General features: G+C 33.5%; 2 protein-coding genes across 14 annotated transcripts in view; one reads left to right on the top strand and one right to left on the bottom strand.

Annotated features, from left to right (window-relative positions):
• LOC122408384 (calcium/calmodulin-dependent 3',5'-cyclic nucleotide phosphodiesterase 1-like) overlaps positions 1–21,638 on the top strand; it is an 885,001-nt gene that overhangs the window by 389,163 nt on the left and 474,200 nt on the right. The gene's annotated exons all lie outside the window — the stretch shown is intronic.
• LOC122408386 (alpha-glucosidase-like) lies at positions 1,251–12,682 on the bottom strand. Of its 2 annotated transcripts, none has more exons than XM_043415142.1 (9): positions 12,561–12,682; positions 12,096–12,247; positions 9,907–10,244; positions 5,890–6,015; positions 5,364–5,786; positions 4,811–5,066; positions 4,478–4,673; positions 3,853–3,993; positions 1,251–1,655 (listed from the first exon to the last, which is right to left on the bottom strand). In XM_043415142.1, the coding sequence occupies exons 2-9, from the start codon at positions 12,238–12,240 to the stop codon at positions 1,580–1,582; spliced, it is 1,701 nt and encodes a 566-aa protein (XP_043271077.1). In that variant the 5' UTR covers positions 12,241–12,247; positions 12,561–12,682; the 3' UTR covers positions 1,251–1,579. The 2 variants fall into 2 exon arrangements, with proteins under 2 accessions (XP_043271077.1, XP_043271078.1); XM_043415143.1 differs by having other exon boundaries at positions 12,096–12,266; positions 12,561–12,641.

The raw sequence follows: 21,638 nt of genomic DNA, 5'->3' as shown, positions 1-21,638 counted from the left end.
GTCGCCGAGTCGCTCCGAGAATCCAGGCATCCAAGGAAATAGGCAATTCACCGTCCACGGGCTACGGGATTGAGACGTCGCCGGGTCGATACGAGAGTCCGCGCTACTCGAACCCCAGAGATTTTGAGGATAGGTTTATTATTGCTGAGGCTGATGTAGAGGTGTACTAAGAGAGGTCCGAGTTGATCTTTTAGCCAGGGAGAACTGTCTCTCGAGTGAGTCGCGCAGCGCTTCTTATACCCAGTTCCCCACCATAAAATTCTCGAGCGCCGAGAATATCCGTTTTCGATCGGTTCTGCGCACCTTTCTGTAACGCCTTCTCTGATTGGCCCGTTGCCATGATTCACGCTCGCCCGTTGGTTGCGCGGGCTAACATACGATGCGCGGACTACCGCTTTTCATGATTTTCAGCTTAATCCGATTTTCAATAACAAAAACTTCGATTTGATCATTTATTATTTAATTTCTTCTTTGATTTAGCATTGTTACTTCGTTTATTATATTTCGAATAATTACAATCGCTAAAAGTCACGTACGCGTCCTATAGCCCATTAACGCTCTCCCCGCGCATGCGTCGTAGTCGCTTTTTACATTTTTCATTATTAATTTACTTTTGTTACATTGATTTGACTTCTGGTCATTTTTCTTCAACTCGTGTTATTTTTCTGATAATTTTGATCGTAATTACGTGCTTGGGCGACTTAAAATAACAAAAATGCAAAAGGAATTAATTTCAGCAAAATATAGCGCGGCGAAGTTCAGAGCGGTGCAGGTTGCCCCACTCGGGCTCATGCCTACCGGCCTAAGATGGCCGCCATCTGTCAACAACGACGAGCGTGGTCGCCGCGATATTTTGTCCACGATCTAAAGATCGCGGAGTTTCGTTAGTCTCGACGGGCTCGGGCCGTCGCGCGAGTGTTCCGTTACAATACTTATCTTTAGTTTTTTTATAGCATTCATGCTGTATTTTAGGTTTTCATACAGTGTTACTCAGGTTACACACTATATTAAGAAGAATAAGAATGAAATCAATGTTCAAACGTATGAGAGAAGAAGCAGTCATTCACATAGTTTTCTTCGCAAGCATGACGACAGGAAAATGTTTGGCCCCCCTCTCATATAACCGATAAAAAACATTTTAATCACTAATTGAAATTCGTTCGCTAAGTAAGTCGAATCTGTTTAATACTTATAATTTTCTTAATTCATAGCGTTTTAAAATAATTTGGAAAATAAAAGTACACAATGGATTATGATGTTTTTTTAATATGAATATATTTCATTCTTACAAATCGAGCTTACAAGAACATATACATAGAATGGTTATAGTCGATAACATATATTTCATTTGAATATTTCAATCGTATCATTATACGCATCATATTAACGAATATACTGAACTACTATAGGAAAGAATAATAGAAATATACTTAGAGTAAACGCTAGCTCATAGATGAACAAAATATTCGTATTTCGGGAATAAATCATTGTCAAGGGGCGGTCATTCCTCACCTTAAGAACGATCAGCATTTAGTTTTGAAATAATGCAGAACTGGAGACTCTTTTTTTATTCAAGCAATTACGTCGTTTCGGAAGCTACGTAAATTACGACGCCGTTCGCAGGAATTTTGGCACCAGACACATTCACGTTATCTCTGTTTTGAAAAAAAAAACGTCTTAAGATAAATATCGATCGATGAAGATGCTCTCTGAAAATAACACATTTTTCAAAATTCATTTTAGAAGGTCTACGGAGAGGATTAAACTTGAAAAATTTTCGGGCATCAACGGTAGTATGGTGACAAGCGGTAATTTCTGATACTGTTGTTAGACGTTTTTTTTTTTCAAATAGAGCAATAACTTTATGCAAAAAAGAGGAAATTCTATAAAGGGGTATAGTGTGAATGTTGATAACTTTAAAATATCCGTAACATAAATCAGAAAAATGAAACAACCAAATGATATTTGGTCGAACATTCCATTATTTTGTCTTGAACTAATGTCTTTGGAAAAATGTCGTACTTGCGATGATTATTTTAATATTTATGTTACCCGAGAGTCACAAAGAACTTACTGCCTAGTAAAAATTTATCAACAAGAGTTTACGTATTTTGCAAGGTTTTTATCCTGGATAATTCAATTATCATTGTTATGTTCTTGTACCTGCAGATTTTTATCATTTTTATCCTTTCAGGTTTTTACAAACCCATTCCATCACTTTAATCCTATTTTTTTCTTTACTCCATGTTCGTGATGCACTACTGTATCGCATTCGCACGAGAATCAAGGAAAGTCGGGGAAAAGAGATTCTAGATGGGTGACGATCGTTTCACCAAATTTTAAACGATTAGCACCATTTGAAACTTAGAAAAACTGACTCCCACTCATACGGGAATTTGTATAGATTGATATATTTGTAGGACATCGAAAACTAAGGGATGATATTTTATCTTAGCAGTCCCGAAACGGTTTGAAGGGGTGAAAACAGTCCGAAAGTTGGCCACCCAACATTTCCCAGTTGATAAATAGGGTTATTTCTAAAGGCAGAAGCGCTTGATATATTCAAATAAAACCAATACTGAAATGTTCTTATTGATGAATCATTGAAAATGCACCGAATGCCTACTAGGGTGAAGGGCGCTCAACGAACGAGGCACGCCTATTTTCATAATTTTATTTTTGCCTCATAAAATCTCCTCTCCCCCCCCCCCCCCCCCCTCGCTCTTCTCCTCATTTTCAGTGTGAATCGAATTCGACTATGAATTTTAGCTCCATGCTGTTCCCATACTCCCGTGGACAAAAAACAGGAGTAAGTGAATAGCATAAAATTACTGATTTAATAAAATATTAAAGCAATGAAATTTTATGCATTAAAAATTGAAATCTCGCGCGCTTTTGGTGAATTTTGGTAATGCATACCTATCACTCATAGTCGCAAATTCATCTGAAATTTTTTTTCAGCCGAGTATTTTCGTATGGAATTTTTTTTGTACCGCGTTTTTTTTTCTAAATTGGGTTTCATGTTATACAAAACAACTATACTACAGAGCAACCATACCAATAATTGGAAGATTTTTCGATTATGAGTTTCATCGATCATTCAATCTATCTTCAATTACGTATATATACGTTAGAGTCCGTATATATATTTAGGATACCATAATAATCCAATAGTTTCGGGACGCCATCATATTAAAAAGAAATTCAAAAAATACTACTTCATTAATAATTAATAGTATCCACTTGTTTATGCACGTTCATAAATTCTCGTTTGGTCAATAGAACAAGCTCTCTTCCGTTACCAGGGTGGTAATATAATCGATGTACCACCTCATAATGGAACTATTATTACATAGAAAATTTGCATATATATTTTGAAATTGGGTTTGTCAGAATATTTTCTAGAATAAAAATGGCACTTTTCAACAATTGGAACTATTGTTTCCTTCCGGTAAAGTTTTCACAGACTCTCTGTATATAACTTATCAACCGAAAATAGTATAAGTTGAAACTCGATTTCAAACAATGAAATAAACGATAGATTGGAACAGTAGACGAGAGGCCTGTTCTTTATGTCCATTCATAGCATTCCTATTCTTCATATTCATATCATTCTAAGATAAATGAATATCTAGTACCCACGCTTGTATTGTGTTACTATGGAAGCTTCGACAGCAAATGCCATTAGTTCGGGAACTTTTTCGAAATAAATTTTACATCCGCAAATAGTGCTTTCCCAAAAATAGCCCCTATCATTTTGGCAATGCTCGACTTTTTTCTTGTTTCTTGTACACGAGTCAAGATATAGACGTGGAAGCGAAATGAAAAAAATAAGTCGAATAAAAATCTTACCCGGGAACCACGCTGGAACTCAAAGATGCTCGATAAACTTCAAGTTTAGAGGATATCTTATCGAAAGCTGTTAGATCTACGATTTGTGGTTCGGAGCTAAAGTTCAGAACGACGTAGACGGATCTCTCACCGGCCGTTTCCCTGAAATACAGCAGCATTTCATATTTTCAAAATATTTCATCGTACTGCGAAGGTATAAATAATTTTTCAAGGAGAAGCCATTACTAAAAAACAAGTTGCAATAAAGCATATGGGGCATTCCACACTGATTCAATCTGGGTCTGACCCTTTATCTCTCAAATTTTTTTTCCATGGGTTTAGAATACTTTTTAATAACGCTTGCGAATTTTTATAGGTTCTTCGAACGCAATTTTCTTTACTGATATTTTATTTAAAAAATATACTATCAACTCAAATTTAAAAATCTGAAAATATGATAAAAATCTGGTTTCTTTTCTAAGAGGAAAACATTTTTCGTTTTTGACAGGGAAAAAAATATATATATTTTTTCTATCTCTTTTTTCTCAAAAAAGAAAAAAAATGTCTTAAAGTCGTTTGAGTAACCACTAAATCTCTCTACGGTCTACGAAAATAAATTGTCTCTGAAGATGTAAATTCGTCTTACCTGGAAAATGCAAAAACATTGCTGTTCAGAAGACGAGTACTAAGATTACCCTCTCGAATCGCTGGCAATCTTCTTAATGCTGAAATGTCTTTGTAAAGTTTGAAGTACGAGTCATCGGCGGCTTTCTCATTCTCAAGATTGACGGTTAAGTAATTATCGTTGACAGGCAACCAAGTACTTACGTTACTAGAGAACCCTGACATACATTTTAAATTAGAAATTTTTACAATTCAAAAACATATTATCGAATGAGTATCACTTAGGATTTCGAAATTTCGTATCACTATTCGATATAAAAATTCTTCATTAATTCATTCCAGTTTCGTCACTTACCGGCTGAAGTAGAATTGTTCCATTGAAACGGTGATCGTTCCGGATCTCGAGTGTACGACTCGTAATTTTTTTTCCCCGCACCACATCCCTGGGGATCTTGGGTATCCTCCCACGAAATCCAAGTGTCTACCATTCCGATTTCATCGCCGTAATAAGTAACCCCGATGCCAGGTAGAAGAAGAGTCATAGCTGTTATCGCTTGAGCTCGTCGAGGGCCGTATCGTGTCGCTATTCTTCTGTTATCGTGATTTCCTGCCTTTGTAGACATTACACGAATATTAATTTTACATTCATGGTCGTTCATGACATTAACGACCAACTATGAAAAAGAACTGTTTTGCTTCACGCTTATGATAAAAATGAATGTGAAGTAACACCTTATGGAAATTTTAAAAAATATTTTACAGGAAAGTTCCAACAATCACAAGTAATTTCATAAACTCTGTAAGGATTAATTAATGGTTCTCCGATTCGAATTAACGATGACTGCATACAGATCACGCAACAATGTAGCAAATTTATAAAGATGATAGCTCTGCGACGTGCAACTCACCACCCAGTTGGGGGTTGAACCTTTGGGCATATTTGACATCCAACTATCTACAACGTTCTTGAAATCAGCAGCTGACGAATTCTCGTTCACCATGGTAATCAACCAAAAATTGAAAGGGAAATCTGCACCAGCTTCATAAAATTTCATAGTGTGCTCTGTATCTGTATATGCCTCGATCATCATGACTCTGGACTTCCCATCTTCTTGTTTGTACTCTTCAAGTACTGTTCTCCAACCTTTGACAATTTCGTACGATCTTGCCTGATCTTTTACGTAAATGTGTTGAAGGTAATCGAAGTTGCTTGGATCATCGGTCAAACCACTGAGTGGCTCATCGAGAAATCTGGAATCCTCGCAGAGATGCGGCATTGCATCGACTCTGAACCCATCGACTCCCCTATTCAACCAAAATCTCAAGGCATTCTATAACATGAAAATATCATAGCATGGATCAATATTTGTCTCCAAAGCAGTTTCGTATTTCAGATTAGAAAAAATCAAATTCGATCGATTTCAATTGAATAACCTTCATTTCCTCTATAAGTTCTTCACTGTAGTAATTGAGATCAGGCTGTTGTGGGGCAAACTGATGAAAATAAAAGGCCTGTCTTTCGTCATTCCACTCCCATGCTGAACCACCGAATACGCTGATCTGGAGAACGCACAAGCGTTTGATTTGTTATCATGTTGTCTTTTGAACGTTGCAGAGTTATTTTCTAATAAATTTTTTGTTTGCAATTGTTTGTTGAAATTATTTAATAGAAACCGTGTCTCAGAGTGGTATAAACGGAGCCTTTGCCACTTCAACCTCAGGTCATCAATTCTATCCGAAATGCAGGAAAAACTTCATTGATATTTGTTTATTCTGAAAACATGCTACCATAATATATTGCAATGTCAAAATAGCATGAATAATGTGAAGAAACGAATGGTGTAAACTTTCTCAAAATCGAAATTCTGAATATGAAGTTATAGAAAATGGTGTAGTTGATACGACCTCTATTAACAACGCTTTTAATTACTTTAATTTAGATTAATTTATTGAAGAAAGAATACAATTTAAAGTTTTTTGGAATTGACTTTCTGTCCTGGGTTTAAATTTATTATTCCCGATGAAAACATTTAATGGGTTCACATCACATAAATCAATTTACACTGAAATAAATTTAAGTTTAGCGACAAATCCATATAAACTTAGGAATACCCGTTTGCTTGGTTCGACTACGGCAATAGGAATTGAAAAATTCATGACACCAGGTTTGTTTATTGCATTCTATTTGTGTTATATTGAATTCACAAACACATTTCTAGAAGCTAGGCCGTCGATTGCTCCCTGCACTCCTTATCGAAAATTGATTCAATTTAACTTTAACATCCAAAAGACACCTTTCGCATGTACCATTTTCTACGGGATTATTCACTATGAAAACGTCGTGTAAAAATTTGTAAGCTTTCTTGTCGACCATTTCAATGGTCCCACTTAAATTTGGGACCAAATTTGGGATATATAATAAATTTTATTATATTTTTGCAAAATAAAGCAAAAAAGTCGCAATTTTCGAGGTCCGTTTTTTTTTTCAATCCACGATTCGGAAGCCTTGTCATATTATTTATCAATAATAAAGAGCATAAATCATGTCCTCAATGTTTGTACTTTTGAAGTATGTACGGGATTTTTTCCCTCCTAGGCTTACCATTGCAAATAAACGGCAAAATAGCTGAAATAAAATGTTTAATTAAAAATTTTGTGATGAGAACGAGTTTTTTGAAGCTTGTATATAAATCGTACACGGTGTCCTAGGTTTTTCGGGTCGTTTATCACGAATTTGCAATTAGTTTAACAAAATTAATTTCTTTAACCTTAATCACTTACTTGGGGTCTAAACGACCCCGTTTGTTTTGTGTAGTTCTGACGTTTTCCAGCAAGCGCCACTGTAGAATATTGTGCAACACTGTGCAACACAGTGTCGTATGGTGCCCATGCTATTTCCCTGTTGTTGGAACGCATTGTGTAAGACAGTGTTGTTCTGTGACGCGCACTGAAAAATGTTCCTAGAGAAGTGTGAGTGTGAATAATAAGACACTGTAGAACATTGTGCAACACCGTGTAACACGTATGGTGCCTGAGCTATTTCCCTATTGTTGGAATGCATTGTGTAACACAGTATTGCTCTGTGACGCTTCCTTGAAAATTTTCCTGAAGAAGTGTGAGTGATTAGGGTTGAAAGTGTACGCGAATGAATTCCTACAAGATCCATAATTTATTCACTGTACTTTTGTCTTGTAGCAAATGATCTCATTTTTTTATAAATCAGATCAGAAAATGATTTTATTTTTTTGTATATTTTAAAATTTATTAATGAAAATGCATATAGAAAAAATCATTTAAAACTAAAATCGCGACCTTTTAATACTTGGCGTTCCTTTTTTACTTTTTGAAATTTTTATATTTATTGATTTCACTTCTTTTTGAGAGACGTAGCAACTATACAGAAATCATATTTCATTCACTGTATTTGATAACGACGGATAATGATCACTTTTTTTTATATTTTAAAGTTTTTTGATGTATATGCAAATAGAAAAAATCATTTAAAACTGAAGTCCCGACCTTTTAATACCTGGCGTTCCTTTTTTAGTTTTTATACTTACAGATTTCTCTTTTTTGAGAGGCATGACGATAACTATTTAGGAAAAAAAAATACATTCCTCGTCTTCAACGAAAATTTTTCAAATGATTTGTTTCAAGTTGAGTACTTTTTTATATATGACATAAGCAATTAACACTACTGTACAGCCAATTTTTCTATGTAGAGAGACAAAAACTGTGTGGTTGTTTTCATGCAAGTTGAAACCTTTTACAATCAATAATGGCAACAATTTTGATTATTCAATCAGCAAATTAAATGTTCCAATGGAAGAGTAAAAATTTCGCATGCGAAGAGATATTATTTAAATTTTTTATTTCTAAATTTCCTTTTACATTTTTCTTTAAATTTTCTTTTTTTGAAAGCTCCATTTGCTTGCTTGGAAAATTGATTTTTGAAACTATTTTCTTCTTCTTCTCTTTCAATGGATTCCATGTTCACATGGATACTGTCAATGGTTTTCAATGTTCAAGGAGACGTTTTCATGGTATTGAGTCTCTAAGACGACAGTTTTATGGTTATTGGTGTCTAGTGATATTTTTTCATGATCTTTGTAACCTCAGAACCTCTTTTATCAATGTAGACTATTAAGTCGTTGATGTAGATATTGATAACTATGAGAAAATACATCGCAAACCATTGCACCGTCTACCGAAATATAAAATTGTTGACATATACATTGAAAAATATGAAGCCATCGACCTAGACGTTGAAAACCATAGAGTCGCCAACCTAGACATCGAAAACCATGCAGTCGTCAACCTAGACATGAAAAACCATAGTCGTTAACCTAGAGATCAAAAACCATAGAAAAATTCACTTTAATGTCAGAAACTATGGAGCTATCGACCGCGATAGCAAAAACTATGGAGCCGTCGACATAGACCACGAAAACATTGAGAAAATATACATAGACATGGAAAACTGCGGAGCCGTCGACTTAGACCTCGGCAAGCAATGGAGAAATATACCTAGCCATCGAAAACTATGGAGAAATATACCTGGACATCAGAAACCATGGAGGAATATACCTAGACATCGAAAATAATGTAGAAACATACTTATACATCGAAAACTATGGAATTGTTGATCTAGCATGGAAAACCATAGAGGAATATACCTAGACTACGAAAACCATGAAGGGAATTCTTCTATTTAAGTCGTATTTCAAGTTAATTGAAACAAGCTCCTCTCACTTTCGATTCTTTCCGAACTTGCATATTTGTTTCTAAGCTGAAATCATGGTTAGGGAAGCTGTGGTTGGTTACATATATTGCACTTCCAAGCATAAAAATTATAATCCGATCAGAAATATTGTCTTCTTCTCATGACAGCATATCTGTCAGATACACTATGTCATTAGTACGTGTGATCGTCATTAGTATATTTGACCGTCATTAGTATATGTGATCATCAAAAGTCAAAAGCTATATATATATATATATATATATATATATATATATATATATATATAAAACTGCATATTCAGAGATATTAGAGGCCAATCAGAATACAAATAAAACGAAAACAATGAAACTCGCTAAATTCGATATTGCGAACACGGATTTTTTTAGTTAGGATTATCTACTTTTTCGACCAGACTATCAATCTTTTAGTACGATAAGGTGTATCCAAACTTTGAACGGGGGTGGAGAAACTAGAAGAGCTTCGAGCTAGCAGTCGTTTGAGCTGCCAATTTACTTTATCGAGTTTTTCATTTTATCTTTGATATATAGTGCAGATTGCTTTTTTTCGAAATATACTGGTTTCAAATCGATATTGCGGCTCTTCGAGACCATTTTCATTATCGACTGTCGCGATACACACTCCATTTGACCAACACGTAGTGTCTAGTCAATTACTCTTAGCATAATAGAATTTTAACACATATTCACCCAGTTATTTGGTGGAGTGACAGTTCCATTGGGATGACGGGTACCGTTTTTCCAAATGTAATAGTTATTGTACGGTTTAATATTTTTAACACTCTTCTGGAACCAGTCGTGTTTATCAGAACTATGATTCGGTACGAAATCAACAACGACCTTGATGTCCAAATTGTGAGCTTTGGAAACGAGTTTGTCAAAATCGGCCAGATTACCAAAAATCGGGTCTACATCGACAAAATTTGAGATGTCATACCCAAAGTCAACCATAGGGCTTGGATAGAAGGGAGATAACCAAAATGCATCGATGTTTGCGTCTTTTAGATGAACCAAATTATCAGCCAGACCTGCAAGTAAAATTACCATTTCAAATGTTTTCCGTTTTTTCATTTTAATCTTGTTTTTTTTTCGAAATATACCATTTTTTCGACAGTGTTCGTCTCTTGCGACTGTCTTTATACTTTTTCATGGAAGGCCGTTATTTATATAAAAAAATTTGAGCTTATTACGATCATGAGAGAAACATTTTTCCCGACAATAAAAATTTAATATTTTTATCTGTACGTGATTATTCCACAAAAGTTGTTTACTGTTTGACGATATAATGGATTTGACACGTATTCAACGAAAATGAATGGTACAGGTAGCTTTAACATGGATCACGACCTACTAATAAAAAATGTTTATTATAGAAGAAAATTTTTGGCACATAATCGTACCGAGTTTGAATTATGTTGAATACATCACTCAGAAACTATAAAGACACCCACCGTAAAAAAAAATGATTTCATGCTAGTAATTGGAAAAATAAATTGAATTGTTTATTGAATGACTCGATAGTATTTTAGAATCTCCTATATGTATGTAAAGATGTTTTTGGTGCGGTTAATGAGATCATGGTCACTATTTAAAAATCTGCAGAAAAATCTGATTTTTTTACACAGCATAGAAAAATGTTCGAAAATGACGGTGAAAAAAATTGAGGTGAGGTTACCGAACATTTAAGCAAGAAAATAAGTATTAAAAATTGGACATCGTAGTGACAGTAAATGGATCGTGATTTTTCAATCAAATTTAAAGGATCGTAAATGCTGGAAAAAAAAAATTAAATCATATACGTATTCGTTGAACATTTATCTTGTTAATTGCGTTATAAAAATATCAGGTCACCGAAACTTTAAGAATGAAATCATACTACGATTATCGCTCACGATGAATCGTTGAATACTAGGTTCGGTACGACATCGGCAACACCGCTCTATCAGCTGTTTATATATATGTATATCGACGTATATCGTGCTTAGTTGTGACGTGCTTACATTAGTGTATCGGTACTGTACAGTGTACAGGCGTGTATACTTTCTCGGTATAATTAATAGAAAAAAGTTTTTTGTTCATATTTATACAAATATTGTGATAACAAAAATATTTGTAATCACAAATAATGACGTAACCTCAAATTCAAATAAATTGTTAGTTATGTATATCAAGTCATCTGTGAGTGACAAGCCATCAGTTTACCGTTGGCAAGGTAGATATATCTCTCCACCAACAACAAAGTTGCCAAATCAAAAAATTAACTAGTCAAATTTTTACTAATAATGATATTTTTTTTTTATATAATTGATAATTACAACGGACTAATTGATTAGTTATGTTAATTTTTAAATCTATAAATTTTGAGAGAATATAATAGCACCAATCCCTTATCATGACAAAAAATTCAGTTCTTCAACGCTCGTGTGGTGGGCATGATCTCATTAAGTAGTTTTAAATCATATACTTTCTATAACAAATTGATATAAATGTGTTGAATTTTTGAAATACAGACTGAAAATTTCATACGTTGTCAAAATCAATCTCGCACAATTCAACACGTCAAGTGACGTTCTCGAATGAAACACACCAGGTGACTGTTGGATAATTAAGATCTTTGCAAGATTTCTACGTCCAGCATAATAACACCATCACAAACTCGCGGAAATGACAACTTCGTTCACTGACCGGAAATAATTATTCCACTTCGAACAGAACGCGAGTGGCGAGTTAATTGCGTAAACGTTCGGATCTGTTCAATTGCAAAGGTAATAAATTCATATGCGCAGTACAGCGTGTTTGTGACTGTAGCATACAATATTACTTTTGGGGATCATTAATGCAAACTATTATAAAATATTGAAAACAAGTACATAACTCACCATCAAGATCGCCTATACCGTCACCATCGCTATCTCGATAACTCCTCGGGTACACCTGATATAGCGACATTGTCTGCCACCATTCATGATCAGCGGTGACCTCAAGAGCCAAAAAAGCTACCAAAGCCAATGTTCCCAGTAACATCTTTATGCTTAAAGTGAGAGCAAAAACTAAAATTCGATATAAATATTCTTCAGACATGATAAACCACACTCTGTGATTCTTAAGTTGGCGAGACATATCATTTACATCTTTAGATTGATAAATATAATAATCCTCTGAAAACGCTTAATATGTCTCAGTAATATTTCAGTGTAGCAGCGGAAAAAAATCAAGGGGTAAAGCTGTAATTCAACAAGAACCAAATGAACCGAAAGGAAAATTTTTACAATTTCTTGAACGCTACTTCACTCTTTTACACGCATATATACAATATTTTCAGTATTCAAAAAAACTTTCAATACCTCTTTTTCCGCTTGCCGCTATGAGAAGCAGTCGACTGTCATTCACTGACACGGCGGTCCTACCTTATATATACTTGGGAGCTTCATTTTATGGATATACTTGAATTGTAGTTGAGGAGAAGGGTGACGAGTTACATACACATAATTATTTTACCTTCACATATAACTATGATAGACTCAGGAAAACAAGTGTCATTTGTGCCTTCATGCTTGCATGATTGATACATTAAAAACAAAAAAAACAACTGGTCGCACAAAAGTCTCGCAAGGTGGTCATTTTCATTTAAAGATCAATACATCTCTCGGTCTTTTTTGTTCGCATATGACATCTTTCACGCATCTGTTTGCCGTTAATAACGTATTGTTTGAAACAAAAGTTGTTATCATCAACGCGTGACGAGGCATGAATATGTGCAGCGTGTAGAATACATATAGAGCATTTTTGCATGAATTGTTTTAAAATGATAATCTTTCTGTTTTATAGTTCATGTGTAGTAATGTGCTCACTGTTCAAGATTGATTGATGCGACCGTTGGTAGAAAATCGGTCAAGTAAATCTGACATTTCTATAGAAAAAGAGCTGTGGAGGACGGTCTGTAACATCTCTTTCCCCCAAAGAGATTGGAACATATTATAGTGGTATCTTCAAAACTACTATGAACCATTAATGAAGAACACAATAGGATTTTTAAATAGTAGTCATACACTAAAACTGTTGTTCATCATTTCGCACATGAGAATTAATTTTTGTAAAGAGAACTTGGTGCCGAGCTTTTACCGCCTCTCTTGATAACTACATAGTACGTATTCGAATGAGTTCTTTGTCCGGTCGATTTGTATGCGTTATTATACTTTTTTAAAATTTTATAATTGTGGAATCAATCTTCTTCGGCCAAAGAATAAAAAAGTTTTTGAGTTTTCCATTTTAGCAAGCATCTCATTTTTGTTATGCTTTCTAATAATAATAAAAATAAAACTAAAGGCTTTCTAATAAAAAATTTTACGTAAAATACGGTAAATTTGAAAAAGAACGTTGAGCGATGGTATTGCTTTAATCTGACGACAGCAAGATCGCTGATCTACTGGACTATTTCAAATAAATTTTCCTTCAAACATAAAACAGTTACTTAATCTGAACTTGGGTTTTTGAAACTGAAATTCGAATTGAATCGATTGCAAAAAGTTCTGTCAGCCCATTTCCGCCTGCTTCCTACACGGGCTAGCTAACACATTTTTCATCGATCAAGTCATAATTTCGTCTAACGTCTAATGATGATGGCAGTTCTGAATTGGCTGCAAAATTGATTAATAATTATATTTGTAATGAATTGAATTTTCCAAATAAAATATATTTTTTTGGCAATCAAGACAAAATTCAAAAAGATTTAGAAAATTTCTTTGTATAAATAGAACATTATAAAAGAATTTGACCAAATTAAACAGTAGAAAGTTCTATGGTGGCTCACCGGGCGCAGAATGCTCCATATTCTTCCTAGTAAAAGAAGGTCACCTCGGATTAACCTAGAAAGAACTACTGGAGATCAAAACTACCATCGTTAGACACCTCCCCCCCCCCCCCCAATCCAGCAAATTTTGTCAGAGAATGTTTTATCGGAAGCACTTGGTTTTCAAGATATGAAAATGACACAGTTTAGATGGAGCCGTGCATATACTTGAGAATTATTCGATTTTTTTTTATCAAGCCATTCACGATGTACGGTTTTTTGAAAGTTGAAGTTGTTTTGTTTTTAAATGCTTATAATTTTATTGAAAATACGTAAAATTGAATTATTTTTTCTAATTGGATGTTTTTCAATAAAGTTTTCAAGAATTTCGTGCAAAAGTATATCATAGAGTTATTTACTTGATTTTTTTAGTTTTTTTTTTATCAAAATCTTGTTGTTTCAAATTGAGTCTCTTTTTTTACAAAGTATAAAGGATAATGAATTTTAAGCCAAATCGGAGATGTTTCAGCCTTATGTTGAGTTGGCATGAAATGCTAGATATATATTTTGGTGTTTTATATATGAGATATTCTAACCCAAGTGTGAAAACCCGTGACCCTGACCCTCTCGGATTTCTTTGATTTTTTTTATATAATCACATTGAGATTAAAAAATACCCGCATCATATTTTTAGAATGTTCCGAACATCACTCATTTCAGAAAAAAATTATTTTCGGAAAAAAACGTCATGTTTTAAAAAAATGAAAAATTTCTAAAAACACCGTGATAACACTTAAAAAATTTTAAGTCATCACCCGTAGAAGGCAGATTATTTTTTCAGTGTTTCACAAGCTATTAACGTTCTCGAAATTCCAAAAAAATTCTCAAATAGCCCACCTTGAGCCGATACTGAATTACTTTGTACTCAAATTAATTTCGTTAATGATTTTCGAATAATGCTTTTTCAAAATAGGTATAAATAATTCTACTTGTGTTATATAAAATTTATAAATTCTGGTTATATTCGTCGAAATGTAGATTTTACCGACGGAAATTTTTACAAATTCAAGTCCATATCAAATGGTGTTTACGAGTGATTATGTATGACTATAATTTTTTACATTTTTCAACATAAGATCAATATTCAACAAGAACAGTACATCTAAGTCAATGATTAAGCACAGTCAAAAAATCCGACAATATTTATTTTCTCATTCCAAAATAAATCGTATTAGCTGAGTCTTCAACATGACTCAAATTTGTCAGTTTTCAAGTTACTCCAATAGTGGTAAGACGTCATTAATACCCGGAAAAGTGTAGTAAATCAAATAGGACGAGCTGTATTATCGAAAAATGCATACATAAAAAAATGACTTTTATAATGATACAGGTGTAATAGTCCTAAAATTGATACTCTTAAAACCGTTCGTTCAATTATTTTTATGCACGTCAACGAAATTTATGTTAACTTCAATTAGAATGCCATATTGGTATTTCCTGTGTGAGCATATTTGACTAAGTCTACAGTATAGACTTTGAAGTTTTCCACTCCGACTGCTGCGTGACGCGCAACGTCCGGGCTTTTCACCCACACACACCGCAATATATGGATATACATCATTTGCGAATGCCGAGAAAATGAGTCATTTAATCTACTTTTATCTTTTAAAGATGTCAGTAACCAATATTCATACCAACCATGAGTTGCCGTGAAAAATATTGAACTTAATTAGACGGCGAATTATTATTTAGAATAATCATAATTCATGGTATGTTATCGGTGTTCTATAGTTCATTATAAAACTACTAAACGTAGCCTATATTATTGATTACTTACGAATATGAGTAATTATGAATGGTAAATGTCGCACTGACAATATTTATATTCCCTAACGATTTCAACTTCTCATTCATGCTTATGGAGTGATAATAGTGAAGTTATAAACATTGCGACTATCATTAGCCTAGGCTGGACCCTAATTATAATTATAAAAAATGCATTGATAATTACCAGTGGAGTACTAATTATTGCACAGTGGTGTACTAATTATATTATCAAAACGAGCCTTTAATTCATATTTATTTGAATGAAACGTTCTCAAATTCTTTGTTTAGAAAAGAATTATACCTAGGAAAAAAAAAGTTGGGACAAGTACATTGTTGGTCCCTCGTTTGCTGATAATTCCATCCATAAAAACAACTAAAATAAATTTTTTTTTTAATTGTAAAAAAAATTATTTTATAAAAAAAAATACAGAACAATTCGAAAAAAATTTCACAAATCTTGAATAAACATTATTCCGAAAACAAAAATTAATCTGTATTTATTTTTTAAAGTGTCAAAAGAATTAAATAACAAATAAAAAATAAAAAACTGAAAAATCGTGTTTGAAATCATTTTGGAAACCGATACCTCATTATTCTTATTTGATTCGAACAGCTAAATCAATTGAAAAAAATTCCATCTAATTTACGAGCAGCATTAAAATTCATTATATTAATTTGAGGCCAAGTATATTCTAATGAATTGAAAAAAGTTACCACTTGAATTACGTGCAGCACTAAAATTTATGATATCAATCGGTGGACAAGTATTTTATTAGTAACTCCAAATTTTGACATTATTAAATTGTTCTAAGAAGCTTTAAGAGTATGGATCAGTCGACTAATCTCACTTGGAATTTTCGAAATTGAAATTCTCTGACACAGTTTGACCAATTAAAAAAAGGCTCTGTCAGCCTACGCAGAACGATGGCAAAAATCGACTGACAGAGCCTTTTTTTAATCGGTTAAACTGTGTCAAAGAATTTCGATTTCGAAATTTGCAGCTATCTCTCTCGCACTCACGGTTGCGATATACCGACTGATCCATCCTCTTAAAATCGAAAAAACGGACATGAAAGCTAGTCATTTGTTATTCTATGGTGGCGGAGACTTATAGGAAAATCGATTCTTCTCAAACTTTCAGGATCCTTTGGTATTATTCACAAAATTCGACGTCGATTGGATCGATACAAATTATGTTTAAATATGTGTTAAAAGTACTTGTCCGACCCATCACTTTCCGTTTAAACTGTTTATCCAAATAAAAATCAGGGCTTGTCTAGAACTGATGAGTCACAAGTATTCATGCAGAGGGAATTGAGAGAATTATCTTCAAGTAATTTTTACTTAATTGCACTAATTTAATAAAAAACGAGAACCAATTGTTCCAGAATATACAAGAGATATTATTGTGCATTGATAAATGAAAAAAATTGTACATAATATATATGTTCTCGCTTCCAAAATAATTCTCCAGTTTATATTCAATGACGGCAATTTTTACTTCCCACTTATTCTTCCAGCCAACGAATTCCATTCGGAATAAGAACTAACTTATACTATTATTAAGAATACTAAATTAATAATAAATAGCATTTCAACAAATTTTTAATCAGATTCTGCCGTACAATTTCGTTTTTTTATGATTGATTTTTTATGAAATTGAATGATTAGTGATATGTTGGAGTAAAAAATTTAAATGATTGGCACACATGCTGCGACACAACCATATGAAAGTTTTAAGGTATTCGCTCCATACTGCAGTAATACAAACTTCAATACTATTTGAAAAGAAACACTTTAAAACTTGCTGAATCAAGTTCCATTACATATTACCATAATCAAAGATAGGGGGTGATACTTAGCACATATATTTATCCACAGAAATTTCAAAGTTTGTAGGTATCTGCTGCGATTCAATGTATCTGTGCAATGAGTTTGGAATACAGCAATTTCAAATCCATCCATAAATAAGCAACTGAAGACTTTCGTAATGAATTTTTCACTTTATATTTATGTTACAGTAAGGGTCAAAAAGTAAAATGAATGGCACAGTATATAAATTTTATAGTTTGCAGATTTTTGCTGTATTTCAATGATCAAAATCTGTAGTATTATAGTGAAAAGTTGTTAAAAGTCATGATGTTACATTAAAATGACATAGCGCACATAACATTCAGAAATTCTGTAGGTTTCCATGATGTCGGCAGGCATTATACTTAATGGCATCCAAAACTGAGCAACTGTAGACTTATCGTAATGAATGTTTTCACTAATAATTCTACATTTGCAGTTTGCAGAATAGGAATACCCAACATACACGTCATTTCATAAGTATTGTTGTTAAAATTTGTGTTTGCCTACCGCATTCCAAAGATTCGATTTTTCATATTATCAGCAAAAGAAGCATCCAAAGATTTTTGGAACATGTTTCAAAATTTATTACTCGACGGACCAGGTGGAAAAAGAATAACTACACTTATATCAAGACCAGAAACTGTTTTGAGAATCTGATGTACAAAATGTGCGATTGATGATCATAGTTGGAAACCTCTGGAATCACGTTACCACAATCAGCATGAAGAAATAGTAGAAAATCATAGGACACATATGAGGCAACCAATTAATAATATGTATCGACCCGCTGCAAACCGATGGAGTGAAAACAAGGATCGGAAAGAGCAGAGCCAAACTTAATAGGAAGCAAAATATGGGAATATTCAAAAATAATGATGACACAAGAAATAAATTAGAAAACATTTATTCGATTGGCATTTCTCACATTATACTAAAAGTTCTGTGTGTTTTTGTTTTATTAATTATCAACCATAATATTTCAGATCGCAAACAGAAAATTTGACGTTATAGGTTGATGAACGTTTTTCCTTACAACTTCCAGACCTATTTTTGATAAACTGATTTACCTTATTTATATTATTCACTAACTATAGGAACGTTTATTACATTTGTCCCGCACTTCGTAACGTCAAACCTCGGCCGGTTCGTTACCATACAGCTATCAAAGGGGGCTCGTATATATATCGTATACATTATTACACATGATATATAATCACGCAACTGACGATATATTTACACTGGGCAATATTCCGCGCACTCTGGTTTAATTGAAAGATTATTTCAGTTGATCTTTATTTCCAATCGAACAGAATAATGAAATATTGAAAAGTTTCGTTGACATATGCATCGCGCATTTTTTAATATTTTTTATTTTCACACACAGATCACAGTCTACATTTGCGCGGCCACTTTTATACCGGTTTAGTATACCACAAGTTTTAACAAAATAAATATTAAATATGCACTTTGTTATATGACGCGAAAATTATTTTTATTTTCCCGCACGCACTTCATAACATCATAACCCCAAACGTCAACATGGTGCGAAACTTCGGTTGGTGACTTTCGAGCTCTCGAGCTCCTTAGCTTTCCGCCAAACTTCCTTGCTCTTTTTATTGAATGTCATTGGCCCAAAAATTCTCTCACCCTTCATTGGTTGCAACAAAATTTCTCTCACCGGGGATTGGTGATCATGGGGGCCAAGGAGCCTATGTTTGTAGCGGTCAGAGTACGCGTATACAAATACGTCAAATCCTGAATGTGTTAGTAACTTTTGCATAGCCTTAAGCCTGTGCAAAGTTTTTTCTCCGAAATTATGACACCGATCATACTGATTTTGGACTCATTCGATAGAGAACTTCTTAATTAGTTGAAGGTCAATTTTCAAAGTCGTACATAACTTATGAGCTTTGCAATTAAAGAAAATCACATGCCAATTTTACCCCCACCACCGCGAATCGTTTTATTCAGAGAAAGTATCGTCTCGGCGAGAGCCCCAGGCAGCAGACGACAGGACTGTCAATGTACTTGTCCCGAGACTCTATCGAGTCTCTTGATCGTAATCTATTGTTATTGACATAATGGTAGGTACCAAATGCTTCGTTTGAAAATTCCGAAATCTTTTCGGTAATTATGCAGAAGTGTTTGTAGCAAAGTACAAGTTAATCAAAATTTATGTATTTAGGGTATCCATATCAAGTGGGCCAACCCAATTTTTTACAATCTCTAAATGACTTCATAAAGTTTTGGTGTGTCGTCTGAAGTGTCAGTAATATCTACAAATAATTTCAAATTTTTTCACTGCTCAATTTTACTCACAGTTTTTGATTTTCCGTTTTTTTTTAATTTCTCTGTGTATTGAAAATTAATGGTTACACAAAAAAACTGTCAAAAGATAAAGTTTCGGTTTTTGCACATACTTTCCAATAAAACAACTTTCTTAATGGTCCACGTTAATTTTCGCGTAATTTTCATCAAAATTGAAAAAATTCATTTTTTTTCATTGAGAAGTACACTTTTTAGAAAGCTGGAATTTGAGAAGTATTTGTTTTCGTTGTCTACAAACCAAGAAAAAATTGGCACGATGGCAAATCAATATGTTCACACCGTTTTGTGTGTTTTGGCAGAAAAAAGTTTCTGATGTAATTATGATTTTAACCCATTCCTTGAATTTATCAGGTTCTTATTCTTAAAATGATTTTTCGGTCATTTGTAATTTTTTTCTACTGTTTTTGAAAAATCTTTCGCCGGATCAATTTTGAATTGAAGAAATCTAATGTCGGATTCGTAATAAGTGAACGAAAAATCCCCTACATACAGGATTGAAGAAAAATTGTTGAGTTTTCAGAATTTTATGTCCAACACATTGGATCCACCATTTTGAATTTTTTAAATCCAATGCCGGTTACGTAATCCGTGATCGCGAAAACCTCTAGGTACTGAGTTTCCTGGAAATTGATGTATTTTTAGCATTTGACGATCGCTTTATTGGATCCGCCATTTTTCAATTTGAAAACCCATTGCTGGATTCGTAATCAGCGATCTCAAAAGTCTCGGATACCAATTCTCACCAGAATGGGCGCAGAGAAAAAATAGATGACAAAATAATAAAAAGAAAATCCAAAAAGAAAAAACGCATAAGGGTCCTGCGGGTGTAGATGATATCTTTGTGACAAACTCAACCGTGCAAAACAGAGAGCTATTTTTTTTTATCTATCGTGGCTGGATCAAAACATTTTTTTCATTCAACCCAATAAAATATGAAATATATGATAAAAAAAAATTGTATAAAAGAGAAAAAATATGGAAAAGAATATTGCCGCGACAAAACAAGTCTCAAAAATATTTAAATTAGTCAAAGATTCTGAGAGGATTTTTTTGTTGTAATTGAACAAGTCCCACCTATTGGAATTGACATTTTTTTGCTTCACGCTGATGAACAGTAAAAAAGGTGGATATCAGCTATTTTTTCATGCTGTTTTCGAAAAGTGCAATATAAATCCACGATTTCAAAAAATATATATATTTCAGTCCATTATTCCCAAAGTTACAAGAGTTTAAAAAAATCACAAGCTTTTTTCCGCAAAAACACACTAAACAGTGTGAACATATTGATTTGCCATCGCGCCAATTTTTTCGTGGTTTCTAGACAACGAAAACAAATACTTCTCAAATTTATAGCTTTCTAAAAAATGTCCTAAATAAACTACTTAGGTCATGGAAAAGCGTGGCTAAAGTGCGGGTTTAGAATGCCATGAAATTTAGTATGCTAAAAAGACTGAAATAAAAATAGATTAATAATAAGATAGATAAGAAACCATTTAATACAACTCCCTTGAGATTCGATTTTTATGGTTAATATCGATTGATGGTAGTTAAGTCATTTACATATGAAAATAAAAATTTTAATATAGTAATTGTCGAAGTTGAATGATTGTACAAAGAATGAAGG

The sequence above is a fragment of the Venturia canescens genome, chromosome 3, assembly GCF_019457755.1.
Source record: "Venturia canescens isolate UGA chromosome 3, ASM1945775v1, whole genome shotgun sequence".
Taxonomy (NCBI): Eukaryota; Metazoa; Arthropoda; class Insecta; order Hymenoptera; family Ichneumonidae; genus Venturia; species Venturia canescens.
The sequence above is the reverse complement of the archived record's forward strand: the minus strand, read 5'-3'. Positions and strand labels throughout refer to the sequence as shown.

What these genes read in the sequence shown, in the direction of transcription:
- LOC122408386 (XM_043415142.1), bottom strand. Translation starts at nt 12,240, where the DNA reads ATGTTACTGGGAACATTGGCTTTGGTAGCTTTTTTGGCTCTTGAGGTC. An exon ending in TCACTCCACCAAATAACTGG is followed by an intron (nt 6,016 to 9,906) that starts GTGAATATGTGT and finishes TGCGTTCTCCAG; the next exon opens with ATCAGCGTATTCGGTGGTTC. An exon ending in AGTTCCAGCGTGGTTCCCGG is followed by an intron (nt 1,656 to 3,852) that starts GTAAGATTTTTA and finishes TTTTCAAAACAG; the next exon opens with AGATAACGTGAATGTGTCTG.